The sequence below is a fragment of the Trichechus manatus genome, unplaced genomic scaffold (assembly GCF_000243295.1).
Source record: "Trichechus manatus latirostris isolate Lorelei unplaced genomic scaffold, TriManLat1.0 scaffold00009, whole genome shotgun sequence".
Taxonomy (NCBI): Eukaryota; Metazoa; Chordata; class Mammalia; order Sirenia; family Trichechidae; genus Trichechus; species Trichechus manatus.
The window spans coordinates 32,310,558-32,336,003 of record NW_004443945.1 but is presented as its reverse complement, the minus strand read 5'-3'; the positions used below and the strand labels follow the sequence as shown (position 1 = coordinate 32,336,003).

Below are 25,446 nucleotides of genomic sequence, written 5' to 3'. Positions count from 1 at the left end.
GCTTTTCATCTTTCATGATATTGGGGAAGTTTTCTGTCAGCAGTTCCTCAATGATCCTCTCTGTGTTTTCTGTTTTCTCCCCCTGTTCTGGAATGCCGATCACTCGTGAATTTTTGCTTTTAATTGTGTCCCACATAACTCTTAGGGTCTCTTCATTTTTATTTGTTCTTTTTTCTGAATTTTTATGAAACAGAGTTGTATCCATGTTTTTGTCTTCTATTCCACTGATCCTGTCTTCCACCATTTCAAATCTGCTTCTCAGGCCTTCTATGAAATCATCCACTTCTGAAATCTTGTTGTTGATCTTTTGGATTTCTAATTGTTGTCTTTGTATAATTTCTAGTTGTGAATTTGTTTTGGCATTTTGTTCCTGCATCATCTTCCTTAATTCTTCCAAATTTTTGTCTGTATTTTCCATGATTTTGTCTATTTTTTCCTCATATTTGTCAGCTTTTTGCCTCAGTTCTTTCAGAATTCTGAGTATTGGAGATTTGAATTCCCTATGAGGTAGTTCTACTGCATTTTCTTCCACAAGAGAGTCATCTGGTGTTTTAATTTGGACACCTACTGGAACCATCCTGTCCTGTTTTTGTAAATGTTTAGATATTGTCTGCTGTTTGGGGGGCATCCAGTAGTTATTTTTCTCGTTTATTGATTGTAGATTTGTTTGTTTCGTCCCTTTAAAAAAAAAAAATTGATTATGTCTGAGCAGGTGGACTGTGTGTTCTTTGTTGTTTGCTTGTCTGTGCCCTCAATACATTTCGCCTCCTTCTCCAACTGGCAGTGTATGTCACTCAGATATGGTACATCAGGGCAGGTCTAGCTGAAGAGGAGTTACTGGAATGGGTTGTTTGTGGCACTTACTACAGGCACCAGAGTGGGTCAGTAATCAGTGCAGGGCAGGTTCCAGAAGGCCATGCCCGTGTTGCTTGGTGGTGTGATGTCAAGCGCACAGTGCAGGTAGGCAGGATGCAGCATGGAAATTGTTATGTGTGGAGCTAAGATGGATGTGGGAGAGAGGAGAGAGGAACAGGAGCCAAAAACTTACAAACAAACAAAAAAGAATGCTAGTGGAGCTTGCCGTTCGAATGGAGAGATGAGAGACTATGAAGTGGAGAGAAACAGAAAGGGGAAGAGGAAGAAAAGAAAAGAATGAATAAATAATAATCAGAAAGGTTAAAGAACTGCAAAATTCCCAGGGATCCCACCGGTGTAGCTATGAGCTCTGGGGAAGTTGTTCTTAGGTGTTGCAATACAGCCTGGCTAGAAGGTGTAGAGGTATACAACACCTGGTATTCAGGGATCAGAAAGAGAAGGAAGATATAGAGGGACGAGAAACTGAGCAATGAAGAAAGACCAAAAGGGAAAAAGAGGGAAAAGAAAACAAAACAAATTGAAAAAAAAAAAAGAACAAGAAAGGCCCCCCCAAAAAAACAGAAAAAAAAACCACCAATGAAAAAAGAAATGCCCTCAGGCATCCCTCTGAGCATCTGTGGAAGCTGATGGGGAGTTCCTTGCCACGCAGTTCCGCCTGGCCAGAAAGGGATCCCCACTCAAGAAAAGGAAAAGAAAACAAACAAACAACTCAAAACGAACAAACGAACAAAAGCCCCGGGATCCCACCAGCGTGGTAGCCCAGACCAGGAAGCAGCTCCACACTCAAATGGAGCTGCACAGCCCCTCAGGAAGAAGCAAAGATGGCGCACGGTGCCTGGTATTTGAGCAAAATGAGGGGGAGGCGGCAAGAGGCAAGCAAGAAATCAAAAGAAGCAGGAAAAAAAAAAAAAAAGGAACACCAGCAGCCAACAAATGGCACTGAGAGAGCCAGCCAGTGCGGGCTGGTGTTTCTGGACAAGAAACTGTGTCCGTGGGAAGCAGAGGAGTCCGAGTATGGGTCATGAAGGGTAGAGAGTGGGAAAGCGTATATCACAAATTGCCGGTGCTCTGCAGCCCCTCAGGAAGAAGCAAAGATTGCGCATGGAGTCAGGCACTCCAGTGAAAGGAGGGTGAGGTGGCGAGAAGCAAGTAAGAAATCAAAAGAAGTAGGGAAAAAAAAAGCAACACTAGCAGGCAACAAATGGCACTCAGAGAGCCACCTTATGCGGGCTGGTGTTTCTAGACAAGAGACTGTGTCTGCGGGAAGCGGAGGGGGCCGAGTATGGATGAAGAAGGGTAGAGGTGAGAAAGCATATATCACAAATTTCCGGCGCTCTGCAGCCCCTCAGGAAGAAGCAAAGATGGCGCACGGAGCGAGGCACTCTAGGGAAAGGAGGGGGAGATGGCCAGAGGCAAGGAAGAAATCAAAAGAAGTGGAAAAAAGCAACACCAACAGCCAACAAATGGCACCCAGAGAGCCGCCCGCTTGGGTGTGTGGAATCCAAGCAGCCAGCGCTTCCCGGTCAAGAGACCGTGGCCACAGGAAGCAGAGGAGGCTCAGCCGGGGCAAAGAGGGGTGGGGGGTGGTAAAAGCGCACACCGCAAATTACCTGTTGTTTTGTCTCCCACTGGACGCTCCGTGAGGCTGCTTTCTCGTACCCCCGTTTGCTGGTCTCCGATAGGAGTCCAAGATGGTGGATCTGCACTGAGTTAGCTGGTAGGGGACCTCTGCTCCTCACTCTCTCCTCACTCTCCGTTCTCTGTCAGTTTTCTCCCTCCATTTGGTGCTTGGCTGAGTTCTTTATCTCTTCATTTGATGTTTTAGGGTTTCAGGATTGTTGTATTCTCTGTTCGGCTTAGTTTATCGGATTTTTGCTGTGGAGGGACGACGTGGTGCTTCTGCCTAGAGCGCCATTTTGCCGGAACTCTTCCCAAATATTTTTTAATTAATTGTTTTAAGTTTTGAAGTGTATGTTTGGTTGAATTAAACATTTTTCTGTTTACAGTTAGATTAATGAAAGTGCAGAATCATGCTGGGTGACTCTCCCTTTGAATTCAGTTTAGTCAGTTAGGACTACCTGAGGTTTTGTTAAAAATGTTGTATGTCATCATGATAGGTGAGAAGCCGAAATCTAATAGAATGGGAAGGAGGGGCAGGGGTTGTTGCATCAGCCAGTGCTGAAGTTTGTGTATCAGTCAATCTCTCTGCAACATAGAATAATAATAACGATGATAAAATGATGCGAAAGGGAGTACTCAAGATGCACTTGAGATCTGGTTTATGGTTATCAGCAGAGCTCTGCTCTTGTGCTAATGGGATGCAGTCTGGGCTGTTCAGAGACCCTTTATTATGAGTAGTGTGACTTGTACTTCAGAAACACTTTTCCTATGAGTTCTCCAGGTAATCTCTAGAGATATTCTTTTTCTTTTTTTTCTTTGCTAGTTTGCCTCCTTCTTGCACTCCCGGAAATATCTTTTATATGAACTAGCAAATTCATGCCTCAACTCCCTTGTTATAGTTCTTTAAAAGGTTTTTTAAAGAAATTCTATTGACAGAAAAATACACAGGACACACACAGATGTGAAAAAAATAACCTGTGGTGTCACAATCAATGCTAAGTACTCACATTACTTTAATTGGTATCTGGTGTATATGAATGAATAACCCAGGCATTGGAGCTTATCTTTTATTAATTCAGTAATATTAGTTGACTGGCTTGTAAATTACAATGGATCTTCCAAATATAAAGCTTCTCTTTTTTTCCCTGGATATTACTTATTTTTTCTTTTAGGATGCTACCGTCTTGATCTCTCTCTGGTGTTTTTCCTAAAATCAAGATCACATGCCGCAGAATATTTTTTCCTATTTCAGACAATTATTTATGTATAAATTCCTGCATTACTTTGGCAGAATCTTCACCCTTCTATCTTTTATGAGAGAAGATTTGGCTATCATTGCACGGTTACTTATTCTGAGTAATTTTGTCACTCACTTCATACAGGAATAGTAAGGACGAATAAACAAAGTCCACAAGTTAGAAATGTAAGTAGATCTGGTTTTAAAGAAACACAATCACTTCTGTCTGCTTAATTTCATTCTGTTTTTGGCCATGATGGAGTAGCTTATATCAGACTAATCCTTTGGCTGAGAACAACTATAAAAGCTGGATAAAAACAAAGAAGCAAACAGCTGTTTGAAGACGTTGGAGACCAACAAAGACAACCAGGATATGAGGGTCCAAGATTCAGGAAAGAAGGGAAATACATTGCTTTGAGTCTGACATTTCCTGCTGCTTTTCCCTATGAAGGACCGCCAGTTTATAAGGATCACAGGATAAGCAACTAAGAAGGTAGCGGTGGATCAAAACTCTTAGGAATCTTAGAGTGCCAGAGAGATAAAAATTAAGTTTTGTCTACCAAGTTAGTGAGGACTTGAGGGGCCAAGATGCTAAGAAAAGGGAACAAGAGGTAAGGAAACCTGATATGGCTCTTGTTCCTTCCAGGCATTTGCCTTTCCTTAGCTTCACAGATCAAGAGGCTAAGAACTCAAGTAGAAATACGAAGCTACAAATCCAAGAAGTAAGTAGAACTTTTCTCAGTGTCATAGTACTCAATAGACAGAAATTAGAGTTCCAGGTCTCCCAAGGATAAGAAGTTCTGATAAACACTTTAGCCTGTCACTTGGAACCCAGAACTGAACTCTATCACTAAAAACCAGCCTCAAAACACCTCAAATTCCTGATTGTATCCAGTTTATTTACTCCAAAACTAATTAGCTATCAGTAGAAAATTGAAACATTTTAGAGAAAGGTGATATCATCCAGAGCCATCACAGTTTTTCATACACAAAGTCAAACATTGAGCCAAAGATTACCAGGAATGTCAGTACACAGGACAAAATGAACCAAAAAAATCAAGAGAAGGAAGTGTTAGAAACTAACACATGGGGGTCCAGCTACTGGAGTTATTAAATGTGAACTTTAAAAAATAACCGTGATTAAATTTTCAAGGAAATAGATAACAAAGGGACTAAAAAATTTTCAAAACTGTGAAAATACATCAACTCACAGATTCAAGATGTTTTATAAGTTACAAGTTAGACAATCTCACCTGTATGCATGACAGTCAAATGAAAACCAGACCAATAAATTCTTAAAGGAAAAGTAGAGGGAAAATGATGTGTTACTTTCAAAGGTAAAATGTAATGATCTTTTTAAAATATAATGAATGTCAGAAGAAAATAGAATGATATTCTTAAAACACTGAGGAAAAAAAATTTTAAAGATGCCAACCTAGAATTCTATAACTAGTGAAACTATATTCCAAAATAAAGGCAAAATAAAAATGTGTTCAGACACACCAAACAAGAAAGATGTCACTGCCAACAGACCTGCGATAAATGGAATACCATAGGGAAAATCTTCAAGAAGAAAGAAAATTATCCCAAATTAAAGAGCAGGAATGTACATAGAAATGAAGGACCAAAAAACTTGGTAAACATGTGGATAGTATAACTTTTAATTGACATTGTAAAACAATATTATGTTTTGTGGAATTCTAGATGTATATAGAAATAAAATACATCAAAATAATAACAACAACAAGAGAATGAGGTAAATACATTTTAAGAGTTTTCTAATCATTGCCTTTCTTGGAAGTGGAAAAGGTAATAATTTAGAGTACATTCTAATAAGTCAAGAATGCATTTAGTAATCACTAGTATAACCCCTGAGAGAATAATGAAAGAATATACAATAAGCTAAAGGAGGACATAATAAAATAGAAAAATTTATTATTTTAAGTTACAGTAATAAAGATATGGAAATGCCACAAAGACTAGATAGAAACAATAGAAAGCAAATAGTATGACGGTAGATTTAAACCCAAAATATAACACTAATTACAATAAGTGTAAACAGACTAAATCTTCAATGAAAAAGCAAAAACTGTCATACTGGCTAAAACGACAACCAACTATATGTGGCATACCTCATTACAAAGACATAGAGAGTTGCAAAGTAAAATAATTCAAGAAGAGAAACCAGGAACACTAACCAAAAAAAAAAAAAAATGAGGTAGCTATACCAGTAGTAGGCAAAGTAGAATTTAATCCACAGCATCATTAAAGACACAAAGAGATATTTCATAATGAGTATGGATTTATAAGGAGCCCTATTTGTACAATGGTTAAGTGCATGGCTACTACCCAAAAAGTTAGTGGTTTGAACCCACCCACACCTCCATAGGAGAAAGACCTGACAATCCGCTCCTGTAAAGATTACAGCCTAGAAAACCCTTTGGAGCAGTTCTACTCTGTCATGTGGGCCACCAGGAGTTGAAAATGGACTCGATGGAACCTAAAAATAACAGTTAAAATAGTTACCTCAAAATATATAAAGTAAAAGTTGATTGAAGAAATAAACAAATACACAACTATGGTAGGGGTTTTTAAACAACCTCATCCAGTAACTGATAAAAGAACTAGATAAAATTCTAAGTAGAAATAAAGAAATTTAAACAAGTAACAAATGATTTAATTGACATACGCAACATTGCAATTGCAGAATACACATTACTCTTAAGTGACGTGGAACATTTTAAAAAATGGTTTACAATGACATACATTGAGTCTCAACAAATTTCAAAGGATTGAACATGTTCTATAACCACAGTGAAATAAAACAAGACATCAGATAAACTCTATACCAATTTTGAGATTTACCTAATAGATCGGTTAATTTTTTATACCTAAATTTTTCGAACTTAAAGACATTTTGATTAGAGTACTCCTGGAATTGAAGTGACACCAGGTGACAATTATACAACCACTGCACATCGGCTGCTGAAAATTTCCCTATAATAAAGGAAAAGAAGCAAATTTCTTTTATTCTCAAAGCTTGAAGATAGTGGCATAATACTATCACTGATTTTTTTAAGAGTGCCTTTATTTATTAGAACATCATATGTTACAGATCAAAACAATAAATTATATAACTGGTTTTATTAGAAATCATAAAGCTGATTGGGTTGAACTAGGTGGCTGTATGGAGCCCTGGTGGCACAGGGGTTAAGCCTTCAGCTGCTAACCAAAAGGTTGGCAGTTCGAATCCACCAGCCAAAACCCTATGGGGCAGTTATACTCTGTCCTATTAGTTGCTATGAGTCGGAATGGACTCGATGGCAACGGGAAGTGGTTGTAAGAAAGAGATGGTACATAGGTTGATCTTGAAGCTGGTAGAATTCAGATAAGCAATGTGCTGAATGTTTCAAACAAGTGTGTTATATGAACAGTTAAGTTGGAAGTGCTCAGATAATGTTTGAAGGAACCACTCTTCCTTGCTAAAAAATGCATGAGGGATATAATAGGAAGTATTGATTTGCTGATGTGGCATAATTCAAACTGAGAAGAAATAGCTGCAAACATCCGTTAATAATTGAAATGTGGAACGTGCCAAATATGAATCAGGAAAATTGGAAATCATCAAAAACAAAATGGAACACATAAACATTGATATCCTAGGCATTAGTGAGCTGAAATGGACTGGTATTGGCCATTTTCAATCAGACAATCATATATGGTCTACTATGCTGGAAATGACAAGTTGAAGAGGAATGGTATTGCATTCATAATCAAAAAAACATGTTTCAAAATGTATCCTGAAGTACAAAGCTGTCACTGATAGGATACTATCCATACGCATACAAGGAAGACCAGTTAATACAACTATTATTCAAATTTATGTGCCAAACACTAAGGCCTAAGATGAAGACATTCAAGATTTTTACCAGCTTCTGCAGTCTGAAATTGATGGAACATGCAATCAGGATGCATTGATAATTACATGTGATTGGAATGCGAAAGTTGGATACAAAGAAGAAGGATCCGCAGTTGGACAATATGGTTTGGTGATAGAAACGATGCCAGAGACCACATGATAGAATTTTGCTAGACCAATGACTTGTTCATTGCAAATACCTTTTTCCACCAACATAAATGGCGACTATACACATGGACCTCGCCAGATGGAATACACAAGAATCAAACTGACTACATCTGTGGAAAGAGACGATGGAAAAGCTCAATATCATCACTCAAAACAAGGACAGGGCCAACTTCGGAACAGAACATCAATTGCTCATATGCAAGTTCAAATTGAAACTGAAGAGAATTAGAACAAGTCCACGAGAGCCAAAGTATGACCTTGAGTATATCCCACCTGAATTTAGAAACCATCTCAAGAATAGATTTGATGCATTGAACACTAATGACTGAAGACCAGACTAGTTGTAGAATAACATCAAGGACATCATACACGAAGAAAGCAAGAGGTCATTAAAAAGACAGGAAAGAAAGTAAAGAACAAAATGTATGTCAGAAGAGACTCTGAAACTTCCTGTTGAATGTTGGGTAGCTAAAGCAAAAGGAAGAAATGATGAAGTAAAAGAACAGAACAGAAGATTTCAAAGGGTGGCTTGAGAAGACAAAGTAAAGTATTATAATGACATGTGTGAAGCCCTGGAGATAGAAAACCAAAAGGGAAGAACACGCTTGGCATTTCTCAAGCTGAAAGAAGTGAAGAAAAAATTCAAGCCTTGGGTTGCAATAGTGAAGGATTCTATGGGGGAAAATATTAAACGAAGCAGGAAGCATCAAAAGAAGATGGAAGGAATACAGAGTCACTATGCCAGAAAGAATGGGTTGGCATTCAACCATTTTAAGAGATAGCATAGGATCAGGAACTGATGGTACTGAAGGAAGATGTCCAAGCTGCACTGAAGACATTGGCGAAAAACAAGGCTCCAGGAATTGACAGAATATCAATTGAAATGTTTCAACAAATGGCTGCAGCCCTGAAAGTGCTCACTTGTCTATACCAAGAAATTTGGAAGGCAGCTACCTGGCCAACTGACTGGAAGAGATCCATATTTATGCCTATTCCCAAGAAAGGTGATCCAACTGAATGCAGAAATTATCAAACAATATCATTAATATCACACACAAGTAAAATTTTGCAGAAGATCGTTCAAAAGCAGCTGTAGCAGTGTATCGACAGGGAAGTGCCAGAAATTCAGGCCAGATTCATAAGAGGATGTGGAACCAGGGATATCATTGCTGATGTCAGATGGATACTGGCTGAAAGCAGAGAATACCAGAAAGATGTTTACCTGTGTTTTATTGTCTATGCAAAGACATTCAACTGTGTGGATCATAACAAATTATGGATAACGTTGAGAAGAATGGGAATTCCAGAACACTTAATTGTACTCATTAGGAACCTGTACATAGATCAAGAGGCAGTTGTTTGGACAGAACAAGAGGATACTGCATGGTTTAAAGTCAGGAAAGGTGTGCGTCAAGGTTGTATCCTTTCACCATACCTATTCAATTTGTATGCTAAGCAAATAATCTGACAAGATGGACTATATGAAGAAGAATGGGGCATCAGGATTGGAGGAAGACTCATTAACAACCTGTGTTATGCAGATGACACAACTTTGCTTGCTGAAAATAAACAGGACTTGAAGCACTTAGTGATGAAGATCAAAGACCGCAGCCTCCAGTATGGATTACACCTCAACATAAAGAAAACAAAAATCCTCACAACTGGATCGTAAGCAACATCATGATAAATGGAGAAAAGATCGAAGCTGTCAAGGATTTCATTTTACTTGGATCCACAATCAACACTCATGAAAGCAACAGTGAAGAAATCAAGAGAAGCATTGCATTGGGCATATCTGCTGCAAAAGACCTCTTTAAAGTGTTAAAAAGCAAAGACATCACTTTGTAGATGAAGGTGCATCCAACTTAAGCCATGATATTTTCAATTGCATCATATGCATTTGAAAGCTAGACAATGAATAAAGAAGACTGAAGAAGAATTGAAGCATTTGAATTGTGGTGTTGGCAAGGAATACTGAAGATACCAGGGACTGCCAAAAGAAAGAACAAATCTGTCTTGGAAGAAGTACAACCAGAATGCTCTTTAGAAGTAAGGATGGCAAGACTATGTCTTACGTACTTTGGACATGTTGTCAGGAGGGATCAGTCCCTGGAGAAGGGCATCACACTTGGTAAAGTAGAGGGTCAGTGAAAAAGAGGAAGACCCTCAGTGAGATGGATTGACACAATAGCTGCAACCATGGGCTCACGCATAACAACTGTTGTGGGCATGGCACAGGACCAGGACACAGGACCAGTGTTTCATTCTGTTGTACATATAGGGTTACTACGAGTTGGAATGGACTCGATGGCACCTAACAACAACACTGATTAGCCAACTTTTTAAGAGGAATTTATTGGCAGTCTATGCTGATTTGTAGGTTTTACTTGAAAGAGCAATTATTTTTCCCCCTGTAATTGGAAAGGCCCTCTTCTTTGACTCCATGTGCAGGTTTGGAATGAATGTACCCAGGGATCCTATCTAGGCACACAGGTCCATACCTCAGTCCATGGAATAAGTTCAGTCCTTGTCAGATTATCTTCATATCCTGTTAGTTTCTGCTTCTACCTTCTGGATATCGCAACGTAACTCTAATATGACCAAAATCCTCCATAAATAGGCGAAAGGTTAGAAAATACAACACCTTCCTAGCCCTTTCTCGTTGTGCACCATCCTTTGGTTATGAGAATGTACTTTCTACAGAAGCCATTAGAGTTTAAATCCTAGGGGAAATGAAATATTTTCCTATTAGAAATATATTCCAGTGCTTGTTAATTTTCTTTGGGGACATAGAAAATTTTGAGAATGTAATAAAAGCTATGGTAACTCAGTCTGGAAAAGTGGAAATTTAAAAACAATAACAAATAATATATTAGCAATTTAAGGGACTTCTAGAAAAACCCATCTATGAAATGACCTAGGTTATAAGCCTCTGATGTTGAGAAGCTTTGTATTTTCCCTATCTGACTTTCCAGCTCTTTAGAGAAAAGAAAAGATGTTCGACAGAGTTTAGATCAAGATCTTTCCTTGGTTTGAAATAGCAACTCTAATTTTAGCTATTGAGCTTATTTAATGAGTAAATGCTTAGAAGCTAGAAGCAACGGAATAAATAACACAAGAAGAACAAAAATTATACCTATAAAAATTCTCTTCTGTTTTTCAGAAAAGTTCATTTATTTAAAATAGTTTTTAAAAAATATCATCTTGATGTTTTTATTCAAAAGAAATCTTTATAGATTTATCAACTCTTATTATTGAGAGGTAAATAGTTTGGGTCATGTATTGTTAGAGAAGTTTTTAATATTTAAGCATGGGAATACATCATTTCCCAATAAAGTTAGGTATCCATTTATTTTTCAGTAAAATAACGCAAGAATTTAGAAGTGAGAGAAACTTCATTTTGTGCACTTCCACAACTACCATCAGTTACCCCCAGAACTGGATTATCTACATAACCTTAATGAACGGTATTTCTAATTCCACAGCTAGAAGGCAAGCCTCTATGTAGCTTCCTCAGGTTAGTGAGTAGAGCTTTTCTAGTTTTTATTTCACATATGGGACAATTCTTCAAGGCCCTAGGCTTTAGGCAAGAGAGAGAGAGAAAAAGAGAGAGAGATTTACTTCAAGAAATTGTCTTATGAGATTGTGGGGGACTGGCAAGTCCAAAATCTGTAGGTTAGGTGACAGACTGGAGACTCCTACAGGCTTGCTTACCAAGCTTTGTAGGTGAGAAGATGGGAAGAGTAAGGTGAGAGTTCTGCCAAAATATCCGTTTATAGGTGGGAGGCAGAAAACACCATAAGGAAATCCCTATTTACTCTTAAGACCTTCAATTGATTAATTGATTATATTAGATTAGATTACATTGTGGAATGTGATTACATTACATTAGAAGTAAGGTAATTACATTGTATTACATTAGATTGGAGTCTTCGGGTGCTGCGAATGGTTAATGAACTGGGCTACTAACCATAAGTTTGGAAATTCCCATTTACCCAGAGGCACCTTGGAAGAAAGACCTGGTGATCTAATTCTGAAAACTCAGTCATTGAAAATTCTATGGATTGCAGTTCTACTTTGACATACATGGGTCACCATAAGTAGGGATCAACTCAATGGCGACTGGTTTTCTTGATATTAGTTTAGTGTTTGTTCAAACAATTAGGAACCATAGTTAAGCCAAGCTGATACATAAAATTAACCATCACAAACACCATGGCTTCAGCTGTGACTGTTTGACTTCTTAATTTCCCTCTTCATTTCTTGACTTGTGTATTGATGGAATCTCATATACGTGTTTAATTAAAAAGAAAAATATTCAGCCTTTCTATGGATTTGAATGGAAGAGTAGAAGTCCTCCCATATCATCTTAGATAATCATATTGACTTGATGTTTTGCCTAGGAAACTTCTCAATCCCTCATGTAAATATGTACCTTCCCCTCCACATGCCCTCCAGTTTTTCAGACAAACTTGAATATATATCCTTATATGTGACTACAAATGGTCTAAATAGGAGACCTTGAGTGGTGCAAATGTTTAAGTGCTGGACTACTAACCGAAAGGTTGTCTGCTCAAACACACTAAGAGGTACCTCAGAAGAAAGGCCTGGCAACTTGCTTCCAAAAAGTTTCAGCCTTGAAAACCCTCTGGGGCAGTTCTATTCTGCACACATAGGCTTGCCATGAGTTGGAATCCACTGGACAGCAACTAACAACAACATGGTCTAATTTTAATAATTTACAGTATTCGTTCTAGTAGTAACAATTTTGCAATGCTTAGTATTTTTATGTTTCACGTATTAAATTAGGGGATCCTACATGAATACATATATATGACAGTGATTTGTACACTGCATAACACTATATTCATTTTCATCATTATTACTTATTACCACCAACATATGAGAATAATAAACTAAAACAGAAGACCATGAATATGAGTACTATTTTTCTTCATTCTTTAAACAAATAGTTACTGACTACTATAAGCCAAGTGCTATTCTAGGCCCTTATAAATAAATCAGTGAATAAAACAGAAGGTATAGTTCTTTAAGTTATTTTCTTTATGCTGGTGAAAAAAAAAATGAAAATTTTTTTCTTGCCTTGGGAAAGTAACATTGGGCAGAAGGAGCATGAAGGTATTCATGCAAAGACTGTTCAGAGCCTCTTCTTTCATTGATTTGGAGCCTGACCTACAATTATCTTTTTTTGTAGACTCTACTAGACTTTTCCCGCCACTATCTTTGCATTTTTATGTTGATGAATGGAAATGAAGTTTAAGTTGTCTTTGGTATTTTTTCAGCTTAAACAGTGGAATACTTTTGGGACCCTGGAAGTTTTACCTCAAGCTGCATCAGAAACACAGGCATACACAGTAGTAACAGAAGATGATTGTGAAATTCTTAAAATCCCTGCAAAGGAATATGCAAAGATAAAATCGGTATGACCATATCTATTCCATATATTAATATAATACGGGCAAAAAATTAAGCTAACTGTTGACTATCTAGAAAGAAGAGACCCTTATCTTTTTTATTTTTTTAAGTTTGATCTGACTTGGAGACCGTGAAAATGTGTTCTATTTGCTGATAATCACTTAAGCCTCTGCTGTCAGTGATAGTTGAGGTGGAGACAAAGATCTCTATGGATATATTTTATGTATATTTTTGAATGCCTTTTGGTTTTTCATGAATTTCGAAGTAATCAACTGATTTGTTCATTTATTTATTCAACAAGTATGTATTTTGAGTGTCTACAGCATGTCATGTACTAGGGATGCCACAGTGATCAGACGTAGTGGTCTGGTGCTCCTGCTCACCAAATCTCTATTGTCTACTGTAGGAGATAAAAGTACTTGGGAGTGATTGCTATTTTATAGTTACAACAGACCTACCTGAAAACTTAGAGCTGTATGAATGCGTGATCACAGATGAATTCTTGTCCCCTAATTCTGCTACTTTAAGATAACTTATTTATTTCAAATTTAATATTTTATTATCTTCTAGTCAAATCCAAAGTATTCCTTCTCTCCTGCTTCTCTTCCCTTGGACAGGAGAGGATGTTGGTGAAAATCATGTGATTGGGAAGCCCCAATGGTCCTTCTGTCTCAGCTCTTCTGATAGGGTCTACACCCTGGTGCAGGTGGTACAGGGTATTGGCATTAGCCATAGCTAGGTGCTCAAGTTGGAGCGAGATGGGAAATCATCTATCTTCTTGATTTAGGTCTCTGACAGTGGGGGTCTCTTTTGATAAGGTGGTCTCCATGTCAGTAGTGCGGATGACTTTTTCAGGTTTCATCTTCATTCCAAATCCCTGATGTTAATTTGTTTTGATTTTCAGTGTCTGGATTAAAAAAAAAAAAAAAAAAAAGTTTTGTATGTTTTGTTTTTAATTACAAAATCTCAGTACAACTTACTTGATGTTGTCCAATACCACTTTTGAGTTTAGTCTGTCAAGGACAGGATGTTTAAAAGTTGCTAAAACATTTATAGAAGTCTAAAAATTTTATGAAAGATGGGACAGTATAATTTTCACAAGCAGATACGAAGTTTAAAATTTCAACATGTAGTTATTGTTATACTACAATCAATTTGATTTAAATGTATTTTATACTAATTTACATTTATATCCTTTTTTTTGCTACCTTTTATTTATTTGCTATATTTTCTTTCTTTCTTTTTTTATTACCTAGCATCTAAAATTTGGTAATGACATTGTTTTTTCAGGAAACATTAAAACTTGAAAATATGCGAAAAGAGCAGTTAATTCGAAAGTGTCCATATTATGTGGAGTGGCCTACTTTATCCATATATGAGCTAATCGCACTCATTAAATGGAAAAAATTCCCTCCAGGTCATGGTGAGTTTAATGCAGTTTTGTATCATTTTTCTTTATATAACTTTATATTATTGGAATTGTAATTTATCATATTTTAATAGTTTTATATTTCTTCATGTTTCTTATTTAATGATTATCTTTGAATTGGACACTTAGATTATTTCTTGTTCTTCATTAAAAACTATGCTCTTTGTACATCTTTGGGCATAAATTTGTGCCTTCCTAGTTATATTTATTTAATTATTATTATTATCAGGACTTTGGTTTACATAATAGATTATACCCTTTAGTTCATGAGTCCTTATCAGTCTCCAAGCTCTTATTTTATTTTTCTCTTAATCTTCTTCTACATCCCTCTCATTCTCTTCCTATCCATAGATCTTCACTCTGGTGTGCTTAAGACATGTTTATCTAGTTTACCTTCAAGTTATCTTGTTTGTTTTAGACAATGATTTCTTATTGGGCATACTCCCCCACCAAAGATAACCATCACCATGAATTTCATGTTTATATGTTTTTTTTAAATTTCCTTTTAATAATATTGCCTGATACTATGATTTATACATTTTGACCACTTTGTAAAATGCCATTATTTAGATAGTTTACAATTGAATCATATATTTTCTTAATGGGCATATGATTGCTTCCAGATTTGCTATTATGAACAGTGTGGTGAACATTTGCTTATATGTCCCTGTGGGAGTGGACATGGAGGACAACAAAGTATATGAATGTGACCTTTTAGTTGATAATGTAAAACTTATCCACAGTAGTGTATCAATTTCCACTCCTACTAGTTCAGTATAAGAGATCCTGTGGCTCTACGTCCTCTCCAACCCTTGATATTATCGGGCTTTTTAACCCTGACCTTGGAAAGGAAGTGCAATGATGTTTCATATTGTATCAAAACTTAAAAATATTTACTCTTTATATTTAAATCATTAACCTGTATGATGTTTTCTGTTTTTTTCTAATTTTTTAATAGTATGAATTATGGATCCAATGTCTTCTTTTTTCTATATGGATAACTACTTTTTTTTTAGCTTCATTTAATGAACAATTCCTCCTTTCTTGCTTATTGGCAATGCCACCTCCATCATATATACCAATTCTCCATACATGTGTGGGTCTATTTCTGGGCTTTCTGTTTATTTCACTGGTCAGTTTATCTCTACCTAAACCAATATTATTGTTGCTGTTGAGTTGACTCTGACTAACAGTGACCCTATGTGGAAAAGAATGAAACGTTGCCAGGTCCTGCACCTCACAATAGTATGTTTGTTTGCGCCCATTGTTGCAGCCACTGTGTCAATCCATCTCTTTGAGGGTCTTCCTCTTTTTCGATGACCATCTACTTTATCAAGCATAATGTCCTTATCCAAGGATTGGTCCCTCCTGATAACATGTCCAAAGTAAATGAGATAAAGTATCTTTATACTTGCCTTTAAGGAGCATTTTGGCTGTACTGCTTCCAAGAGAGATTTGTCTGTTCTTCTGTCAGGCCATGGTATATTCAATATTCTTCACCAACACCATAATTCAAAGGTATCAATTCTTCTTCAGCCTTCCTTATTCATTGTCAAGCTTAAATATGTGCATGAGACAGTTAAAAATATGATGGCTTGGGTCAGGTGCACCTTTGTCCTCGAAGTGACATCTTTGCTTTTTAAGATTTTAAAGAGGTCTTTTGCAGCAGATTTGCCAGATGTTGTATGCTTGGTTTCTTAACAGCTGCTTCCATGGGTGTTGATTGTTGATCCAAGTAAAATGAAATTCTTCACAACATCAATATTTTTTCCATTTATCATGTTGTTTATTGATCCAGTTTTAAGGATTTTTGTTTTCTTTACGTTGATGTGTAATCCATACCGAAGGCTGTAGTCTTTGATCTTCATCACTAAGTGCTTCAAGTCGTCTTCACTTTCTGTAAGCAAGGTTGTGTCATCGGCATATCATAGGTTGTTAATGAGTCTTCCTCTAACCCTGATGCCCCATTCTTCTTCATATAGTTCAGCTTCTCAGAATTTTGCTCAGCATACAGATTGAATAAGTATGGTGAAAGAATACAACCCCAACTTACACATTTTCTGATTTTAAACCACACAGTATCCCCTCGTTCTGTTTGAATGACTGTCTCTTCGTCTATGTCTAGATTCTGCATGAGCACAATTAAGTGTTCTGGAATTCCCATTCTTTACAATGTTATCCATAATTCGTTATGATCCACTCAGTTGAATGCCTTTGTATAGTCAATAAAACACAGGTAAACATCTTTATGGTATTCTCTACTTTCAGCCAAGAACCATCTGATATCAGCACTGATATCCCTCATTCCATGTCCTCTTCTACATCTGGTTTGAATTTCTGGCAGTTCTCTGTCAATGTACAGCTGTAGTTATTTTTGAATTATCTTCAGCAAAATTTTGCTTGCAAGTTATATCTATGATATTGTTCAGTAATTTCCACATTCTGTTAGATCACCATTCTTTGGAATGAGCAAGAATATGATTCTCTTCCAATCAGTTGGCCAGGTAGCTGTCTTCCAAATTTCTTGACATAGGTGACTCATATGCAAGTTCAACTTGAAGCTAAGGAAAATTAAAATAAGTCCGCAAGATCCAATGTACAACCTTGAATATGTTCCAGCTGAAGTTAGAGACCTCAAGAGTGGATTTGATGCACTGAACTCTAATGACTGAAGACCAGAGTAGCTGTGGGATGACTCAAGGACATCATATATGAAGAAAGCAAAGGATCAAGAAAGAAAGAAAAGACCAAAATAGATGTCAAAAGATACTCTTAAACTTGCTCATGAGCACAGGGTAGCTAAAGTGAATGGAAGAATTGATGAAGTAAAAGAGCTGAACAGAAGATTTTAAAGGGCGATGCGAGAAGATAAGGTAAAGTACTATAACAAAATGTACAAAGAGCCAGAAGTCAACATTTCTCAAGCTGAAAGAACTGAAGAAAAAATTCAAGCCTCAAGTTGCAATACTGAAGGATTCTATTGGCAAAAAATTGAATGACGTAGGAAGCATCAAAAGAAGATGGAAGGAATACAGAAAGTCACTGTATCTAAAAGAACTGGTCAATGTTCAGCCATTTCAGGAGGTAGCATATGATCGAGAACCGATAGTACTGATGGAAAAAGTCCAAGCTGCATTGAAAGCATTGACAAAAAACAACACTCCAGGAACTGATGGAATACCAATTCAGATGCTTCAACAAATGGATGCAATGCTGGAAGAATCACTCGTCTATGCCAAGAAACCACTACTACACTGTTTTTATTACTATAGTTTGATAATAAGTTTTCTTATCTAGTAGACGTCCTGGATATTCTCAGACTTTTATTCTTTCATATATATTTTAGAATTTTCAAGTTGTATGAAAAACCATGTTGAGATTTTGATTGGAATTGCTTGATTCTCTAAATCAATCAATTTGTGGAGATTCGACATCTTCGTAATAGTAAGTCTTCCTAATCATAACTAGGAGTCCCTGGGTGGTGCAAACAGTTAAGTTCAGAACTACTAACTGAATGAATGATTGGTGATTTGAGTCCACCTAGAAGTGCCTTGGAAGACAGACTGGGTGATCTGCTTGTAAAATGTCACTGCTTGAAAACCCTATGGAACAGTTCTTCTCTGGACACATGGGTTGCAAGAGACAGAATCAACTGGACAGCAACTAACAACAATCGTAATTATGATATATTTATATCAATAAATACCTCTGTATAGATATGTATATATCCATTTATTCTGTCTCCCGTATCTCCTAATAAGATTAAAACATTTTCTTTGACAAATTCTTTCAAATATTTTATCAAATTTATTTTAAAATACTTGATACCATATTCTCTAATACTATTGTAAACAATACCTTATCTTTAATGAGATATACTAGTTCACTTCAGATATATAGAGTTTCCATAAACTTTAATTTTTAATTTGATAAGATTTCTAATTTAAGTATTTAAAGCTATATATTTCCCGTGAAGTGGTACTTTGACTGCACTACATAGATTTTTACATGCAATGTTTATAATTGCATTGGAGTTTTTATTTTTAATTTTCCATTATGATTTCTTCTTTAACCAATCATTTATTTTGAAAAAGTATTCTTTAATTTCAAAATATAAAGAGATACTAAATTTTTTTATTATTAATTTTTCAGTTTTTTGTGTTGTGATGGTTAGAAATTATGATGTGTTAAAACATATTGTTTAAAACTTAATCTGTCTGTATGGCCTAGTGCATGATCATACCCGAAAAACCAAAACCAAACCCGTTGCTGTCAAGTCGATTCAGCTCATAGTGACCATATAGAACAGAGCAGAAATGCTCCTTAGGGTTTCCAAGTAGCAGCCGGGATGGTGGATTCAAACTGCAGACCTTTTGGTTAGCAGCTGAGCTCTTAACCACTGCGCCACCAGGACTCCAGTGCATGATCATAATACATGATTATTTTTTTAAAGGATTCCAAGTGTGCTTGAGATAAAAGATGTATTTTTTTACATTAGCTATAGAACTCTTTATATATTCATCATTTCAAGCCTATTAATTTTTTAATTAAATTTTCTATAATATTTTTGGCTTTTTAATACCTTAATCATTTAATAATCAAGAGAGATCTTTTGAAATCTTTTATTATGATGGTGAGTTTATCACTTATTTTCTGAAGTTAAATTAATTTTTGCTTCATGTACTTTGAAAATATCACATGCATGATTAAATTGCTTAATATTTTTACTAAAATGGACTTTTATAATGTAGTAACCTTCTCCATTATTAATAATTCTTTTTATCATAGCGTTTATTATTTCAGTTTATGTTAAAATACTAATCCCTGATTTCTGTTTTAAATTAGTATCTGCATTATTTAAAAAATATTTTATTTCAACATTATGTGTCCCTGTGCTTTAGACATATCTCTTGTGAATATTATATTCCTGGATTTTTAAAATTTTAACTCTTATTCTTTGTCTTTTAAGTAGTGAAGTTAGTGTATTTACATTTACTTTAACTATTGGCATTTTTGGATCTGTTTCTATCACCTTAAATTATGAGTTAGTCCAATTTTTTATTTGTTAAAATGTGTGTGTGTCTGTATCTGTATTATATACACACATACATAAATATATATATATTCCCTAATGAGACATATTCATAATTTTTCTTCCTACTTTTATCTTCCCACCAACCTCCCCTGCTTAATGTAATTCAAAATGCACTTTTATTCCTGGGTCATTATGGAAATATTGCACTTTGTCTTAGCTATATTTTTTTTTAAAAAGAAAACTTTATCATTACCTTTATTCATAGCTCTTACAATATCTGGATTTGTCTCTCATTTAAGTACTTCATCCAAATTTGTTTTGAATCTGAATCTTTGTATAGCAAAGTCTATCATACATTATATGCCTGAGATTCTATTAGTGTGGTGTCATATTTGAATGACAGCTTATCTGTATATGAAACTCTGAGTTCTAATTTCCTTTTTCTTTCAATACTTTAAAAACAATACCCCATGGCCTTTTTACATAAAAAATATAGTAGTGCTGTTAAAAAAAGAAAAAGAACTCATATAATTTTTATTTTTATTTCTTGGTGTGTGATTGGTTCTTTGTCTTTCCATTTTTGATAATACTTTTTTCCCCACGTTGTCATGTCTAACCAAAACCAAACCCCCTGCCATTCAGTTGATTCCGACTCATAGAGAGCTTAGGTGTGGTTTATTCGTTATTTTTGTGTCTCCGACTTTTCTGGGTACTTTCAATCTGAAATCTTTAATTTTTTTTTATTAGTTCCAGAAAATGTATCTCAATTATATTTTCAAATATTTCCTTTTCTTCATATTTATTTTTCTCACTTTCTAGGACCTCTATTATCTGAACGTTAACACATCTACTTATCTACTCCAGAACATTTATTATTCCTTTTCTTTCTTTTTTTAAAGCTTTTTAATAAAGTTTTGACATGTATATGTGTGCATGTGTATATTATATATTATCTATTCATCTCTATCTGTTGCCGTTGTGCCCCTTCTGACTCATAGTGACTCTAGGGACAGAGTAGAACTGTCCCATAGGGTTTCCAAGGCTGTAAATCTTTCCGGAAGCAGACTGCCACATCTTTCTCCTGTGGAGCAGCTACTGGGTTCTAACTACTGACCTATCAGTTAGCAGCCAGGTTCTTAACCACTGTGCCACCAGGGCTTTTATATATATAAATATATATATATATACCATATTTTTAAGCAAATAGTGTATGCTTTCTGTATTTGTTTGCTGGCTAAGCCCTCCCCCCACCCCCAGGTACCCTCATAAGTGCTGCCATGCCAATCCTCTTCCATATGTTAGTGTAAAAAAATCAGCATACGAAAATACCTGGGGGGGAAGAGAGGGGAAGCTGGCAAATAAATGCAGAAGGCATGAGTTATTTGCATAAAAATATGGTATATACATATACATAGTGAAACCATCACCACAGTGAAGAGAACGAACAAATGAATGCATCTTACACTCCCACCTCCCCCGGTCTCCACCTTAGGCAACCATGACCTGCTTTCTGTCACTATAGTTAGCATTTTCTAAGATTTTATATAGATGGAATCATAAAGTATGCACCCTTTTTTATATGAATTATTTCAGCATAATTATTTTGAGATTAATCCACGTTGCGGTGTATCAATAGTTTATTCATGTTATTTTTGTTGTTGAAAATATATACAACAGAACATACACCAATTCAACACTTTTCTACATGTGCAATTCAGCGATATTGATGACATGCTACAAGTTGCACAACTATTCTCACTCTCCTTTTTTGAGTTGTTTCTACCAATTAACATAAATTCACTGCCCCCTAAGCTTCCTATCTAACCTTTGAGTTGCTGTTGTTAATTCGATCCCGTATAGATAGTTCTGCAAAAGAGCACTATGCTCAAGGCAGATATTCTTTACTAATTAAGCTAAACTATTGTTTGGTTTAAAGAAGACATGAGGGGATATTTTTGGTTTAAAGTTTGAGGTTTAAAGATTATCTCTGGGCCATAATTTCTGGGGTTCATCTAGCCTCAATGGCTCCAGAAAGTCTGGATTCTGTAAGAATTTGAAATTCTGTTCTGCATTTTCTATCTTTTGATCAAAGGTTCTTTGATAGTCTTTGATCAAAATGTTCAGTAATGGTAGCCAGGCACCATCCAGTTCTTCTGATCTCATGGCAAAGGAGGCAGTTGATCATGGAGACAATTAGCCACACATTCTATTTCCTCCTCCTATTCCTGACTCTTGTTCTTCCTCTGTTACTCAAGGCACTACACAATGGACTAGGAGGTAGAACAGAAGCACTAAACATGATATTAGGCCAATTTACTGGAATGTCCTATAAAGCCATGACCCTAAACCTCCAAACCAAGAAACCAAATCCCATGAGGTGTTTGGTGTTTAAGGTTCATTTTTATGGTGGAATAGTATTCCATTGTATGGGTATGCCACACTTTATCTATTCACATGTTGATAGACCTTTGGGTGGTTTCTAGTTTTTAGCTGTTACAAATAAAGTCGCTATAAATATACATGTACAGGTCTCTTACAGATACATTCTTTTCTCTTTGTTTCTCATCTCTCAGGAATCAATGTCTTTATTGCCTGATAGACTTGTCACCTACTGTTCTGAAAATTGTTGTTTCATATATTTTGTTTGGTTTGGTTTTACTTTTGGTTGTTTTAGGCAGGATTAAGTCCAGTCCCTGTTATTTCTCCTGGGCCAGTATCAAAAACCTTTTAGCTTTACAAAAACTTTTCTATTTTTGATCTTTCCTTATTTCCTCTGGTATGTTTTGTCAATCCTATTCACTAAAGCACTAATTCATTCCTCTGGTACATATAACTTGCTGTTTATCTCATGCTTTATATACAGTTGTTCTTGTTTCATGTTTTTGTTATCTTGCTTATCTTTTAAACCATTTTATTTGGCTAATTTAAAAATTTCAGTCCCTGTTTAATGATACTTCTACTTAAAATGGAATTTGGACTCCATGATGTTGTTTTTATTTTTAAGTAGCTGTGCCATTCAGATATCTCATTATTGTGGTCTGTGAGCTTTTTTCTCCCAGAGTAGTCTTCTCCATCAGGTGGAGCCCATGGAGAAATAGCAGACCCTGCTGGCTTTTAGCTCCTGTGAGTCCAGAATATTGGGTGAGTGGTAGATGAGTCCTAGGTTGGAGAGCCCAGATACCAATAAATTATAGTCAATCATTGTCTAGCTCATAACATAATTACTTAGTTCGGGATTTTACCTTTTCTCATTCATGGAAAAATATCATAGGAAGACACGTCTCTACATTATAATTCATTACCCCAGTTTGAAACAGAAAGGGTGGAAAGCAATTAGCTCCACTTATTTATCTCACCTCCTTAACAAGCACGGTGCATGCACTTCTGTGCACTAGGTTTTACTGCTGAGACACCTGGGATAGAGCCATGGAGTGCTGCAGGTTTGGAGGCAAGCGATCCATCCCAAGTCAAAGATGGGCAAGAATTTGGAGCAAGATTCCAATGGTTCCTTTCCAGTTTTACTCTCCTTCATGCCACCCAATTCAATTCCTGCCCTAGACCAAAGCCAATACCCCTCTCCATAAACATACAAGTTCAAAATAATGCCTAGTCACCTCAGGATTTCTCAGTTTCCTTTCTGTAGCACTTCATGGATTGATCTTTTGGAATAGAGCCTGCCACTGGGCCACTTCAGCTTCTTGCTTATTTAGTTGTATACTTATCCTCAAAATATATATTGTTCTTTTATGTTTGTGTTTTTACATACATAACGGTGTTTTGCTTTATAATCCCCAATATTAATGTTTTACCTTAATTTACATAAAGTCTTATGTTACTTTCTAGTTTTGCAAATCAAATCTCAGATGTAACTCACTCTTTTTTATTGATTTGAATCTCTCGGATTTTTGCTGCAGTTTAAGATCTCTTTGTTTACTTATTAGCCATTCAGTTTCCCCTTTTCCTGAATTGCTTTTCATTTCCTTTGCTTGCTTTTCTACCAATTTTCTGGTTATCAAGGGTTATTGACAGTTTTTTTGTAATAAATATATAGGAGTTATATATAATACTGAGCCAACTGAACATGTATATAGTTTTTCAAAAAATATAAACGAAAGCAAACAAACTGCTGTTGAGTCGATTCCAACTCATAGGGACCCTATTTATAGGGCAGAGTAGAACTACCCCGTAGGGTTTCCAAGGCTGTACATTTTACGGAAGCCGACTTTCCCTGTGGAGCAGAGTTCAAACAGCCGACTTTTCGGTTAGCAGCCGAGTGCTTAGCTACTGCACCACCAGGGCTCCTTTTCTATATACGCATATTGCTGAATATGTTTCTACAAATTTGTACCAATATCTTTTAAACCTCTATTATTGGGAAGTATTATCATTTCACTGTGACATTACCATCATTCTAAATTATATATTTCTAAACTATTTCTAATATTTTAGACCAAAAATGGCATTTCATGATTCCAATTGTTTTTGTTATATTTTAATTTGGACTTTTTTCCCCCACATATTCTTATCAATCATTTGAATTTTATCATTTGTGAATTAATTTAAGCCAGTTCATCATTTATCTTTTATATTCTTACTAATGTATATTTTTATTGTATATACTAGTAATGTATCTTACTAATAATATATATTTTAGAAGCTCTTTGTATATTAAAAGGGGGATGATTAGTATCATTTTCTCTGTTGTCCAGAAATTTGGACTAAGCCTCAAAATAATGGAAAATGAAGATAAATAACCAAATTATAAGATCAGGGAGCCACTAGCAGTAGGTGGTCAGCCACCTGCTCTCAGGGCTTAAAGAGTGATCTGAGAACTAGCCTTACCTCTGTATCCCTCTGCATCTCCCCACAGCTGTACCCTTCTTGCCTTACCAAACTAAAAGGAAGAAATGCAAGGAGAAGTTATAGCCGTTTTCCCCCTGATCTGCTGGTTGGACAGCTACTTAAGTAGCTGGTCTGCTAATCTTCTGCTGCGCTACATTAGCAGTGGAAAAAATTATTATAGAGAGCGGATGAAGCTGAAATAAGGGGTAGTAGCAGGGAAGCTGTATAGATTTCCAACATTCAGCATGAAGAGGATGCATGGATTTCCTGTGTTATATTTACACAAAAATGTAGACATCATTGAGTCATCTTGCCCAATTCGTCCATCCAGGAGAGTCCACTAAACAAGGAATGCTAACACAAGAAGATCTATGATAGGATAGATCAGAGCCTTAAGTCTCCTTCAGAAAGGAAATACTACTGCTCCATAAAAAAGCCGATCACAAACAACAAAGAGAGGACTACAATCTTGCCTATTTGTCTCCCGCAGTCAAGCAGCAGAAGAGCTAATACTTAGAAATGCCTCCACTCCAAGCCTAAACCAGTTGCCCTTGGGTTGATCTCAACTCATGGTAACCCCATTGTGTCAGAGTTGAACTGTGCTCCATAGGGTTTTCAGTGTCTGGTTTTTCAGAATTAGACTGCCAAGCTTTTCTTCCAAGGTGCCTCTGGGTAGACTTGAACCTTTTGGTTAACAGCATAGTTCATTAACCATGTATACCACCCAGGGACTTCACAATTCTGGTGAAGGGTATGGTGTAGGGAAGAGGAGAGTAGTTTTTTTCTTTTTTTTTTAATATTTTATTGTACTTCAGGTGAAGGCTTGCAGAACAGATAGTTTCTCATGTAACAGTAACACACATGCTGTTTTATGACATTGGTTA

At 36.2% G+C, this 25,446-nt stretch overlaps 1 protein-coding gene across 1 annotated transcript in view; it reads left to right on the top strand.

Moving 5' to 3' along the window:
* Positions 1-25,446, top strand: part of CNBD1 (cyclic nucleotide binding domain containing 1) — a 484,737-nt gene that overhangs the window by 410,447 nt on the left and 48,844 nt on the right. Inside the window, exons 7-8 of the mRNA XM_004370829.1 lie at positions 13,124-13,261; positions 14,547-14,679. Coding sequence (XP_004370886.1) covers positions 13,124-13,261; positions 14,547-14,679 — 271 coding nt within the window. The remainder of the gene's footprint in view (positions 1-13,123; positions 13,262-14,546; positions 14,680-25,446) is intronic.